Source organism: Myotis nattereri, assembly GCF_964212035.1.
Source record: "Myotis nattereri genome assembly, chromosome: 1".
Taxonomy (NCBI): Eukaryota; Metazoa; Chordata; class Mammalia; order Chiroptera; family Vespertilionidae; genus Myotis; species Myotis nattereri.
Genome location: NC_138075.1, coordinates 204,600,485 through 204,614,445, shown reverse-complemented (window position 1 = coordinate 204,614,445; position 13,961 = coordinate 204,600,485). Strand labels below are relative to the sequence as shown.

Here is a 13,961-nt window from a genome sequence, read left to right as displayed (position 1 = left end):
TAAAAAAGAAGAATCTCTTACCCTTTGAGACAGCATGGAGGGACCTGAGAGTATCATGCTAAGCGAAATAAAGTATTGCATGACAAAGACAAGTATCACATGATCTCACTCATATATGGAATCTAATGAACAAAATAGATCCAGAGACACTGAAGCATAGAACAGACTGACATATTTCAGAGTAAAGGGGGGTAGGGTGGGAAGAGATTAACCAATGAACTTATATGCTTTATATGATAACCCATAGACAGACCATAAGTGCGGGGAAGGCCTGGGGAGGAGACGGGAGTGGGGTGGAGGTGGTCAATGGGGGGTAAAAAGGGGATACTGGTAATACTTTCAATAACAAAGATAAATTTTAAAAAAAGAAAAGTAAACAATATACATTTAGTTTATAAGACACATACTTAGAAAAGAGAAAGATACTAGGCAGACAATTGGGTCAAGCAGAATTCCTCACAAAGACAACTCCAATCAGAAGGCCTTGACAAAGTTCCATTGGAATCTTTAGGGTGCAGCCTGGTAAAATAGATGAACATGTTCACAGAACAACAACAGCCTTAAAGAAAGCGGAGACTGGCAGCTTTGTGGCAATCTTCTTCATTACTTTTACATGGCCTTCGCCAAGGAAACCCTTGGTAAGACTCACAGAGGACATGCAGACCATGACATCTGGCAGTTTTATAGCGAGATGAGGCGAAAGCCCTGACTTGTCTGGGAAGATTCACAGTGTGCAAGATGTCCTTTTCATTCTGGCCCAAACTCTGCTTGGAACATCTAAGGAACCCAGAGGACAGATGTGCAATGAGCCTGCTAGGTCACCTCAGCACTATGTTTTTGATGGCCCTAACTGCAATGTAGCACAGAGCACCTGCATAAAAATGGCCCTTTTCAGCTCTTGGCCTTTTTTTTTTTCTTCCTGATTCTTTTCAGAAGTTTACAGGACAGTCTTACCTAGGAAGATAGCCAAGGAACACCCTAGTAGAGGATGTGGAAATATCCCCAAGGAAAGGAAAACAAAAGCCTCTAACCTCTGACTAGAAGGGAGGTTAGCACGTCTAACCAGAAGGTTAGAGAGAAATAGTCCAACACGCACACCTAAGGGTTGTGGCTTCCGCTCCCTGCTCTGGGTCGCAGTTACTTGCAGTGGCAGTAAAGGACGTGCAGTCACTACGTCCCAGAGGGTGTCCTCGGCCAGGCTCAGCCCAAACAGCAGAAGTTAAAAGAAGAAAGTCTCCTTATACATATTTAGTCCAAAGTGCCGGTTGGTGTCTGGGTCTTAATACAAATAAGTACATACTTGGCATTTCCATTTGTTCCTGGGGATCTGATATAGGTGTACAGGTCCAATGACAGACTTAAAAGGAGGATTCGGTTCCCAGGAAGAAAAAAAATAACATATCACAATTCCAAAGTGCACTTTGACTTTGGACACGATATTTAACAATGTAATTCATTGTTCTTGTCCTTCACGAGTTCAGCACCAGAGAAGGGAAATCAGCCTACAATTGGGCTAATGATGACTCGCTTTTGGGAGCCATGCAACTGTCACCCTTGTCAGAATGAACTTAAGTTTACGAAGCCTATACTTCTTCTTTTTGAAAAAATAAATATTTTACTGATTTTTTTTTTTTTTTTTTTACAGAGAGGAAGGGAGAGGGATAGAGAGTTAGAAACATCGATGAGAGAGAAACATCGATCAGCTGCCTCCTACACACCCCCTACTGGGTAAGTGCCCGCAACCAAGGTACATGCTCTTGACCGGAATCGAACCTGGGACCCTTCAGTCCACAGGCTGACGCTCTATCCACTGAGCCAAACCGGTTAGGTCTGAAGACTCTACTTCTTACTTTAGTATCCACACCACAGGTTTCTGTTTTCACGTGCTCTCCATAAAAAGGGTAAAATGCAACAGAATGTTACAGGAGAACCCCGGCAGGAATCTTGGGGAACAAAGATGGCGTCTTTGCTCAAACAGAGACCAGCTGGAGGCTGAGCCACTGGGAAGTAGCTCTTTAGCTCTTTCTCTACACATGTCACATCTGTGTAGAGAAAACCACTGCCCACCTGTAATGTTCAAATGTGCAGCCATAACGAAGTGGGGTGTTAGAAAGTCGGGGCTGGCCAGGAGGGCTCACAAAATGCTGAAGCCACACTGTAAAGAATTTACAGTTCCAGCAGCCAAACACACCCCATGGCTGAGCTGTCACGCTTTTCCTCGACTTCAGGTGGGTGTAGAATGTGAAAAAATGTTTAGTTTGCTAAGGGTCTGCCTTTAAAACCCTGTTATCAGTGTATTTCAAATGCCAAAGAAGAGGATATCTATAAGAATCTTAAACCAACACATATTTTATTAACTGTTTTGGTGGTTTGTGGTCCCACCTCATCATCCCTTAAGACATGAGGTATTTACAAATTTTTGACCACAGAATGTTTCATTCTTTCTCTATTTTTACACTCTCCAAATGTTCACACCCTAAAATTACAAATTAACAGAACATTCCAAGGATAATCTTTATAACACATTATGACCATATGAAGTATGGACAATGTTAGCACATTCTTAATGAGTGAATTATGACTCTCATAATAGCAATCGGAATAAACCACTGGGTATTACCTATTTTTCAACAACGTGTTACTGATTCAGTGGAACACTAGATATTCCATATACACCAGGTAATATATACACCTACTACCCCTATAGCTACTGTAGGCTATAATAAGTTGTGAAGAGCTACCTGAGAGCAGAGAGAAACTACATTTATATATATATATATATATATATACAAGTGGTCCATTTAGTACTCTCTCAGGCATAGTTTTTGATCAAAAAGCTTTGGTGTTTCTGAACTCCCAGACTATACATATTAGAAAGTAACCTTTAAAAACATATTCTCTAGAACCAAACCAACATAAAGCAACCTTTCCAAAATGGGGGAGGGAAGACAGAGGTAAAGTCATTAAAAACCTGTGGTCAAAGGCCTCCTCCGAATCAGCTTAGTGGAAGACAGCCAAGCAAGTGCATTTAATCAATACATATTGCTAAACACGTAGAGGGAAAGACACAAAAAATCCCCATGCTTTGCTGATACACACACATAGGATTCCTGGGTTGGGGGTAGGTATAAAACACTGTAATTGAGGAAATGGTCCAATATCCCTGTGGGGTCATGCCATCTGAAAAAAGTCGAGGGTTACAACATGGAAAAGGTAAGAAGAGGAAGCAGTAGTGCTGGGTAAATTGTCTTGGCCCCTGGGCAGGGGTTTGGGTTTAGGGATGGTGATAGGTTCCATCAGGCAGATACCTCCTCATCTCACTGTGGGTTCGCTGGAGAGAGAGAGAGAGAGAGAGAGAGAGAGAGAGAGAGAGAGAGAGAGAAAGTGTCGAGTCCGGGTCCAAGTTTATGTTCAGTGTTGGGTGGGGCACAGAGCAAACAGAGACACATCCAGGGAAAAGAAGGAAGAGTGAGGTAGGGGATATAATTATATCATTTAAATAGTTTTGTGGATAAAGGCTTTCACCAAAGCCCTTATGGTAATTATTTTAAACCACCACTGAAAGGCCCCTAAACACTTACTCCGAGCTGGGTATTAAATATTCTCCGGAGGCGGCGGAAGGAAGCCTCCGGAGGAACCCCTCCGGGCGGCAGACAGCCAGTCTCTCCCCTGCCTCCAATGCAGCCCAAGAGGCGGCTCAGAATACACAACTGATTTTTTGAAAATAAGCAAATGACCAATTCAACGGTTTTGGAGACAGTAACAACCGGGGCCTGTGAGAACCTGTCTCCCAGACCCACAAAGAAAGCTAATGCTGGGCCCATTTTCATAATGGTTTGCATTAATTAGCCATTATATTCCTAATCTTATGTAGGGATACAGAAGAATCTGCTCTATTTACTCCGTGCAAATGCACGTCATTTCTACTATTTCGTATGTGCACGCGATACAATCGTAGGGTCAATTGTATCAGTAAAACAAAATAGAGGGTCTTTCCTGAATTCCATAAACGCCTTTGCCCCAGACGCACCATTTTCCGGGAGGACACCCCTCTTTCAGCGGCAATGGAGTTCCGTTGATGAGCGGGGGAAGGCGGTAGGGACAAGTTAGTAAACGTGGGGTTGCCTCCCAGATTGCTTCCTTCTTTGAATGAGTGCCTGCCGCCAATGGAGAAAGCGTGGGTATTCAAAAACTGAAAGAACCAACAGTTTTGGACTTAGCGCAATCTAGGTTGAAACTCAGGGTCCTGCACTGGCTGGCTATGTGAACTCACAGCCTTTATCTGAGATTGAGCAAACACCAGCCCCCCCCCCCCCAACCCACCCCCCTCCCCCCAGGGAAGAAACCAACCTATGCAGACACCCCTGGCACGCGCTGGGCTTCCTATAAACTCATCAACAGATAAGGGTGGCAGAGATGCAAAAAAGTCACAAGGCTTGGCTGCTCCCCTCAGAAGTGTCAGTAGGCCAGTAGGGCAGCAGCCAGGGACACACTGGTTAGAAAGTATTTATCTGGAGTTCAAGGTCTCCTCTAGGAAGAGTTCAGATGCTTAGCCAATAGCAAAAGAGATAAAGACTATTCAGACTTGGGGGAGGGAACGTCTCCAAACAGAAACACTGTGAATTCCTGAACAACTTCACTTAAGGTTTTGCCCACAAGCCAAGATGACTGGATTTTGTTTAAGAAAAGGGGACACATTCAGGTCTTAGGAGACCAAACAGTGGGCTTGATGGAACGTTTACGACCACATACTTGGGCTTGTGGCTGACACCGTCTTAAATTAGAGGAGAGGAGAGCAGATTATTTGCTCAGATGTTATTTTCATTTTTGGTACTGTTTACATTTTTTCACTAACCCATTTCTTTCAAATGTAATTCTTGCAACAGGACAGAGCTTTGCTTCTGGCAGGGATACATTAGCAACTTAAAAGTTAAACTAAGATCTTAAAACGTAGCCACAAAGGCCGAAACAGCTTTGTTAGTAACAGTAAGAGAAAATCCACACTACGAAAGCCCCAATGCTGGCGGTGGAGGGAAACTCAGTGTGGTTTCAAACCTGCCTAGACTACTTTTCAAAGCAACACAAAATGCACTGGATTGGACTCATGGGACATATGGAGACAAAACCTGAAGCAGCCCGAGTTCTGTTTGCCCCCCTTTTCTGGAGTCGAGTCAATTACGTGCTTATGCTGGATTCCTTTCAGAGGCCGCTCAACGGTGGCTGGTCCCCAAACGGCGAGGTCTGTCTGCATAATACATATACGTCGAACTTAAAAGGGTACAGATGACAACTTCACCATTCATGTCAAGAATGTTCTGTAAGTTATATTTGAAGCTTACATGGTGTTAGAAAATCAAGTTCGGCTAGGAAAAAAGTGAACAATCCCGTAAAGGCTTCCTTTTACCATGGCGTTGAAAAATATATATTCTTATGCTTGCTAATATGAAATGTGGCTAACAATTCATTTTCTGTAAAAGGTATCAGTGGGGGGGAGGGGGGGAGAGGAAACATTGGTATCCATAAACAAACCTGGGCTGGCTTGGGGTTCTAGTCTCCGATTAAGGAGGAAATTTAAGGAGTGAAAAGACGGCTGTTTAAAAGCACCTCTTAAAGCAGATGGCATTAAGGTACTCTCACTCTTGCCCTCTTGGAATAATAAAGCTAAAATAAAAATGATGAGCATGAGAATGGTCTGTATTTCTTAAGTGCTTACTAAATGCCAGGCATTGTTTCTAAGTATTTCAAATGGGTTGCTCTGTTTGATCACCACAACACCCTAAAGAAAATGTTATTATTCTTGTTTTAGAAGAGTAGCTGGTGGCTGAGGCCAAGGCATGCCTATTTGCTTAGTCTCTGGAGTCCGATGACCTAGACACATCCTCAGTGACACTTAGCATAGAGGCCATAACAGGACCTGCTCACTAATGTTTCCCGTGGAAATGTGATTGTCCCTGTCAAGGCCTCAGTTCAGTACCCAGTACAAATATTAAGTTTTTCATAAATGTAAGCTACTGTTTGTTTGTTTTTTAATTACTTTAATTTTTATGACGCTAACCGCAATGTGTAGAACCCTGCAGGGGTGTGGAGTTTCCTTTTCACAGGAAGCCAGAGACCTGCATTTTCCTTTGGGATCCATACACTGCTTCCCAGGATGAGGTGCTGGATCCTACGCAGGCCAGTGTGCATGGCAGCAGCAGCAGAGCCTGTGCCCAGGTGACCAAGAGAGGTGGGAAAGGCCTCCTCAGGAGTTAACCTTGGCAGCATTGGAAGCTCTGACTTTTAGGGGAGGAAATGTGTTTCTCCAAGCTCTCTACATACATATGTAACCATCATTCCTGTGGATTCAATAATTATCCTATATAATAAAAGGGTAATATGCAAATTGACCCTACAGGCAGAATGAGAATGACCGGTCCCTATGACACGCACTGACCACCAGGGGGCAGATGCTCAATGCAGGAGCTGACCCCTGGTGGTCAGTGCGCTCCCACCAGGGGAACTCCACTCAGCCACAAACCAGGCTGACAGCTGCGGGGAGCAGGCCTAAGCCAGCAGGTGGGCATCCTCCTGAAGGGTCCCAGACTGCGAGAGGGTGAAAGCCAGGCTGAGGGACCTCCCCCCCGACTAGTGCAAAAATTTTCATGCACCGGGCCTCTAGTATGGTAAATAATTGTCCTTTTCCTGGTTTCCAGGAAGCTAGACAGTAGAAAGGAGAAGGTAAAAATGGGGAGAATGGATTTAAGAGCCAGCCCTAGCACACAGGGCAGATCCCACAACGGTCTATAGGAAAGAGATGCTTGAGGAAGGAGACCGAGCATATAAGACTCAAGAAAGGCCGTCCTGGCACTTAAAGAGTTAGTAGCTTAAGAAATGATGGTCCTTCCCACCCATCCCAGACTCACCAGATGAGTGAGGATAGTAAAATCCCGAGCTATCTCAATGAGTCAGATCTTCCCAAACTAATATTTTGAGTCACCTGAGAGTATTAACAGAGATTTACAGAGTTGGGATGCTACGGGGATTTGAATACTAAATATAATCGTAGTCCTTAGTGCAACATAAACCCAATCCTGACAGAACTGTTTTAGAACATTTTGAAAGGCACTAAGCAGGCACTGGGAGGCAAAGACATGAGATTCCCTCGTTCCTAGTTCACATTTCTAGATGTTTCCAGTTTTAACAGACTTTAAGCAAATTTGTTTGAACAAATTACTGTATGACAACCCAAAGCCATAAAATAGATGCTGGAACAATCTCCTGGATCCAGTCATTAAGTGGAAGGGGTTTCTGAGAAATGCCTGGTGGAGTTAGGGAAGAAGTACAATGTACCCATTGAAGCCACTACTATGACCTTCCTGCCATTTTAGACCCTTAAGGAAATCTTCTTATATCAAGAAAATAACCAGAATCCGCCCCCCCCCCCCCAAAGTGGTTCAAAGTAGCATGACAAAAAATTATACAAATTACCTAAATTATCTATGTATTACCAGAGGCCCGATACACGAAATTCACGCAAGAGTAGGCCTTCCTTCCCCCGACGGCCGGCACCGGCTTCCCTCCGGCACCCGGGACCTAGGCTTCCCTCGCAGCCCTGGCTTCGTAAAGGAGGTCATCCGAAAGAATGTCCAGAAGGACATCCAGTCTAATTAGCATATTATGCTTTTATTATTATAGATTATAGATAAGTATCTAACAGATTTTGATTAACTTTAGATGATTCTTAATGATGCTTCATAAAATTTTTACTTTCTAAAATTAAAAAATTATGATCGACTTTCTGAGAAACACATTTGCTGACTGTGCAACATTTAACACCAGCCTTGCAGGTAACAGGGTGAGGACACCCAGCTGTAGTTTGGGTTTATATTTTTATTTAAAGGCTTTAAAAATTGTTGAACAGCCATTATTTATCCAAGAAGGATAACTGTGTTGAAATTCAAAATGAGAAAGTTAAAAAGCCAAATGGCTTTTTTTTTTTTTTTTTGAGATGAGCTGGATTATGGGAAGACAAAGATTTATTTTTACTATCACCGCCAGGAGAAAGGCTTTTCTATTTGGAAATCTAGGAGGCTTAAAGATGATACTTTATTTGTACAATTTCAAGATAATAAAAGAGATCCAGCTTTAAAATTTTCACAGTACTAGAGATAATATTTTGGTAGAAAATTTGAACAGTTCATTGCAATATGCATCACTTATGCAAAAGCATCTGCATTTATAACCTGCTTTCTTAAGAAAAAATTAAAAGATGGGAAAAGAATATACTTTTCATAATAAAAAGATCATTATGCAAAACAACTTGCAAGCTATTGAAATATGATTTTTCTATAAAGTTTCATAACATCTCGTTTTTATGTGCCACGTCCTGCACTAATCGTGTGCCAAGGGTAACATTATCCTCACTTTACAGGCAGCAAAACGGCTTCAGAGAAGTTATCTGATTTCAACTTGCCCAGGGTCCCCATTCCAGTGAGGGCAGAACAGCGCTCTTAAATATTGTGTTATTTCATGGAATCACTTGAATACATTCATTGGAACTGTCACTTGACAAAACACACACCCACAATTTACTTCCCATTATATTATTTCCTAAGACATTGCGTGCCTAAGTTTATTACCTAAATGTTAATTATTCTTTTTTGCTGATGGAATGGCAGTCCCATATTTCATTACCATCAGCCCAATGTGCACACACAGGATGCTCTTCTTTTCCATGGCAACGAAAAAATAAATAATGATTAACCCACGGGCATTCTAGCACATCTAATGATTTGCCTGAAAACTCGGCCTTGGATTTTATGACATCAGATCTGAGGGAGCTATGCAAAGTGATGTTTCCTTCCCTGCTGAGAAGCCAATGAGTGCCCCACAGCAGGCCTGACCCTAAACAGCCAGGTTTGTACAGTCCCCACTTAACTCCCTGGGAGAAAAACCTCCCCCAGACAGCAGAGCTAGAATGCTGGGCAGTCTGCAGCTGGACAAATCAGTGTTAATCCATGTGGCCATAGGGTTTGTCTGTGATCTTCCACCCCAAGTGTCCCTTAAGTTGCAAAGGACACTGCTAATCACTTTATATTTTAAACTAGAGGCCCAGTGCACAACACTTGTGCATTGGAAGGGGAGGAGGAGTCCCTCAGCCTGGCCTGTACCCTCTTGCAGGGCAGTCAGATATCCCCCAAGGGGTCCTTAGTGCTGCTGTGAGCCGGCTTCTGGCTGAGCAGTGCTCCCCCTGTGGGAGCGCACTGACCACCAGGGGGCAGCTCCTGTGTTGAGTGTCTGCCCCCTAGTGGTCAGGGTGCATCATAGCGACCGGTCGTTCTGCTGTTCGATTGATTTGCATATTAGGGTTTTATTATATAGGATATCAGACGTGGTTGATTACAACCAAATTTAAACTGGTATACACTTTTTTTTTTTTTAAAGAAGCCCCTAATTAAAATGACTCCGAGACGGACTTCTCCAATATTTATGGCGTACTTACTATGTGCTCGGCAATTTGCTGAGCATTGAGAGAGAATGGTAAACCAAACAGACAGACACAGGGTCCCTGCTTTCAGTGGAACTGAGTATTCCCAGGAGACTCCCATCTCTGCCTCCTCCAGGAGAAAAAGGTAGTGCAGATACCTGAGGTGGTTATGACTTTTGAGTTACCTTCTTGGAAACTTCAAAATAAAAATAAAGGCCACTGTCTTAACAACACATGATGCGGTACATGGAATATTTTTGGCATTTCACTTTTTCCCCTTGAGATTACTCTTTACCTGATACTCAGAACACTTAAAGAACATGTCTACCCAAGAGTTGAAGAAAAAGGATGAAACGGCTGAAAACAAAAGAAGCAAGGTTGCCATGTTCTGCAAAGGTGAGAGCCTAAGGCCAGCCAATCACGTGTCAAGTCAGGCGTGGCTCGTCATGCCTTTGCCTCCGCGTCACAGGGCCCGCCTCTGACTTCCTTCAAGGGTCAGAAACACCGTGTCCCGAGTATGACCCATGGTGCTGACCAAGGCCCAACCGTCTCCAGGTCCGTGGGAATGCTCCCACTGAGGTTTTCAGAAAGCCCAGCTCTGGAACCACCTGGACGGTTCCTTCTCCAGGGACCGCGTGGGACAGGGGTCCCTGAACTTCCCTCACACCACATCTGGGCTCTGGTGCCCTCATGTCTTCTTTCCGAGCTCCCATCCTGGTCCTTTGCCTGCACCCCATGCCTCCCCGCCCTTCTAAACTCGATAAAGTTTCGGGTACAATTGCTCACACACATCTCACCTCTTTTAAGAGGCTGATGAAGTCGCCCTCTCACTTATGAGGGCAAATTCTCAAACCAGGCCCAGCTCTCCACTCTGACCTCAGCCGGCCTTTCCGGTTTCAGCTCCCTGGGTCATTTCTTTCCAGGGGCCTTATAAATACTGTGCAGCCATTAAAAAAAGAACTAGGTAGCTTCACACATACTGTGACACAACAATTGCTAAGATATACAGGGTGTCCCCAAAACATGCATACACACCTTAACAGCAGATAACACGTAATTTTCACTTCTTTTCAGGTCTAACTGATTTGAAATAATGGGTGAAGCCAGACTAAGCTCTGAACAAAGAAAATTTATCCACTAGACTTTTTTATGGGGATACATACAAGATAAAAGTTTATGGTACAAAACTGGCAACAGGTGACCAGAATGATTCTTGATGTTTGCGATTCCATTGCTTTGCTTAATCAGCAGTGCCAGTTTGAAAACAGGTGTTGACAAATTATTTTTGCAGTCTTTTAAATTTTGAAAATGAACTATATGCTAATAAACACTAACTTTATAATCATTCAAAGTATATATACATTTTTTGGGGACACTCGCCCAAAAATATGAAAAGCAAAGTAGAAAGCAGTGTGAACAGTACGCTGTAATTTAGTAGACGAGGTGCACACAGGCATACACATAAGGCAGAATACCTCTGCACAAACACACAGGAAACTGGAACTAGTGGCTGTTCCCAGGGAGGACTGGGTACCAGTCTGAAAGATACACTGTTTGTCATCTGTCCTTTTCCCTCTTTTTATAACTTGAACTAGAGGCCCGATGCATGAAAATTCATGCAAGAGTAGGCTTTCCTCCCCCGCCCCCTTGCTGGCACTGGCTTCCCTCCGGCACCAGGGACCTGGACTACTTCCCTCCTCCTCCAGCCACCCGCAGGCACCCGGGACCAGGCTGGCTTCCCTCCTGCCCTGGCTTCCTCAGGAAGGACGTCCGGAAGACATCTGGTCTAATTAGCATATTACTCTTTTATTATTATAGATTATGTGCCTATATTTCTTCAAACAAGAACACTTAAAAATTACAATCCTGTAATCAAGTTCAATGTTTTTCCTTCATGCCCCACATATGAACTTAGTTGCAATAACTTTCTGCTTCAAATACTCCCTCCTTACTGAATGACTCACCTCTATCTAACTAAATGCCACTTACTTTATCCTTCCCTAAACTTCACAATATTTTCATAGCAAACCACCTATCTTATTTACATACCTATTTTGTATTGTCACGTGTATGCATTTTATTCCCCTTATTATTTATAAGCTTTTGGAAGGCTGGGCTGTTTTAGTCATAATTTTTCACAACATAGTAACTTGGATAAATAAACCAAAATGAACACACATTCAGGGTGGAGACTGGATTTGCTGTAAGCTCTAAGGGGCGGTGTCCCCATGTTTTGTATAGTGGTGTGCTCCCAGTGCCTAGCAGGGGGCCAAGTGCATGAAAAAATATGAAGGAAAGTCTTCTAACACCAGGCTGGCTTTTTTTTTTTTTTTTTTTTTTTTGGTTTGTGTTTTTAAGATTAAAGCTTGGTTCACAAAAAGTACTTCTCCAATAATTAAGGCATAAGCAACTTTCATGGTTGCAAAAACACATATTATTCCTCAGGCAACAAGTTTGCTCAAAGATCCATGGCTCGGTAGCTTAGTTGGTTAGAATGTCGTCTTGATGTGCCAAGATTGTGTGTTCTATCCCTGGTCAGGGCACATACAAGCATCAACTAATTAATGCATAAATAAGCAGAACAACAAATAGATGCTTTCTCTCTCTGTCTGTCTCTCTCTCTCTCTCTCTCTCTCTCTCTCTCTCTCTCTCAAATCAATCAATAAAAACATTTTTAAAAGTTTGCTCAAAGATTTCACAAGAAAGGGAAAGACATCACAAGGATTGTTTTGAGAATAAATAAGGAAGAGATAATTATTCCCATGTAAAAATCAGAAGTCAACTCTTTCTGTTACAGTTTCTGTTCTATACCCGAATTCTAAGCATTTTCCTCTTCTCCATCCTTCTCTGTCCTTGGCCTCACAGCTTCACCAACACCTCAGATTTTAAGGTTTTCTCTGTTCTGCTCTCTGTGACATGATGACTATTTCAAGCACTTGTATAACCACCTCTCCTGTTCTGTCTTCCACCTTAAGTTACAAATTGTCACCTTTACTATAAAATACTTACAGGTCATTTGACCTACATATTTCTTTGTCAACGTCTACTTTACACTGTGCACCTAACAAATCTTTCCTCCTTCCTCAAATACAAATTCAGGGGATCACAGCCGTGAAAAAAGACCTCCATAAAATTTATATTACAGCCCAGAAGATACAACATTAAAAAACCAAACTTTCCTATTAGCAATGGTTATTTTGTGTTGTTCAATAGTGTTCACACTTTTTTTAAAAGCAAAATACAGTAGTGGGCAAAAGTAGGTTTATAGTTGTGAGTACACAAAACACAGTTAATAAAGCTATTGTAATAATAGTAACTTGCATGCCTTTTTCTATATGAACAACTGTAAACCTACTTCTGCCCATCCCTGTATAAACAGTATCACCAGAAGCTAAAGCAGAATATTATATCAACAATATACAGATAGATATGAACCAGCTGCGATCACTTGGTACCCTCCTCCCATGATGCTTTTGTGAGGCAGCTTTCTGGTCTCACATTAAGCAATTCCTGCAGCTGTCAGACATGAAGCTGCAATCTACTTACATCAACGTGGTTCAAACAGTGCACATTACATTAAAGCAGAACTGTAGTAATAAGGTATCATTTAACCCCAGGAAGATAAAATATTTTCACAGATATATAAAAAGCCTAAACAACTATCCAATCAGTAGCTATGACTTGCAATGAGCACCAGGGGGCAGATGCTCAACACAGGAGTTGCTGAGCTGTGGTGACTTGGCAGCTGGGGTTCTTGGTTCTTGGGTGATGCACGTGGAACCAGAGAGGAGGGAGCCCAATTCCGGGGTGTGTCACCCGAGAACCACCCTCTCGCAATCCGAGACCCCTCGGGGGATGTTGGAGAGCCGGTTTCAGCCCAATCCCCACAGGCCAGGCTGAGGGACCCCTCTGGTGCATGAATCTGTGCACCAGGCCTCTAGTCTTAATATAAAATACTACAAGATGACTATGTTGTTCAAGAATTTTTTAAAAATAGGATTGTACTTACATCAAGAGAGCCTTCATTTATAACAATCATTCCCATGTTCTTCCTCAGAAGTTTGCAGGAGTGTCCTATGTCCAAACATAAAGTGAATTAATTGATGTAATACATTCCTCTCGAGAGATGTTATGGCAGCTTGAGCTAAGAACCTGTTTCCAAAAAATGAATGGAAACTGGCAACCTTCTTATTCCCATCTCAGAAATAACCTTTGGTCAAATAAACAAGCATCAATACACAACCTGCCATAATCCCAATTTCTAGACTTTCACAGATAACTGCGGAAATGTTATCTACACGTGCCAATTGTGGATAAAAAATGGGGGTATGCAATGATACAAAGGGAAGAATGGGTATTATGTGGTTACAAGAGCTATGATATATAACCACTGTAATTTTAAAGAGGCACTGGGGCCATAAGTTGATAGATAAGCCCAATAATATAAATACGGACTTCTTAAAGTATCAAATCTTTCAAATCTTGAAATATCTCT

At 42.6% G+C, this 13,961-nt stretch overlaps 1 protein-coding gene across 1 annotated transcript in view; it reads right to left on the bottom strand.

Annotated features, from left to right (window-relative positions):
* ATP8A1 (ATPase phospholipid transporting 8A1) overlaps nt 1-13,961 on the bottom strand; it is a 211,479-nt gene that overhangs the window by 69,133 nt on the left and 128,385 nt on the right. The window contains exon 24 of the mRNA XM_081092781.1: nt 13,476-13,540. Coding sequence (XP_080948907.1) covers nt 13,476-13,540 — 65 coding nt within the window. The remainder of the gene's footprint in view (nt 1-13,475; nt 13,541-13,961) is intronic.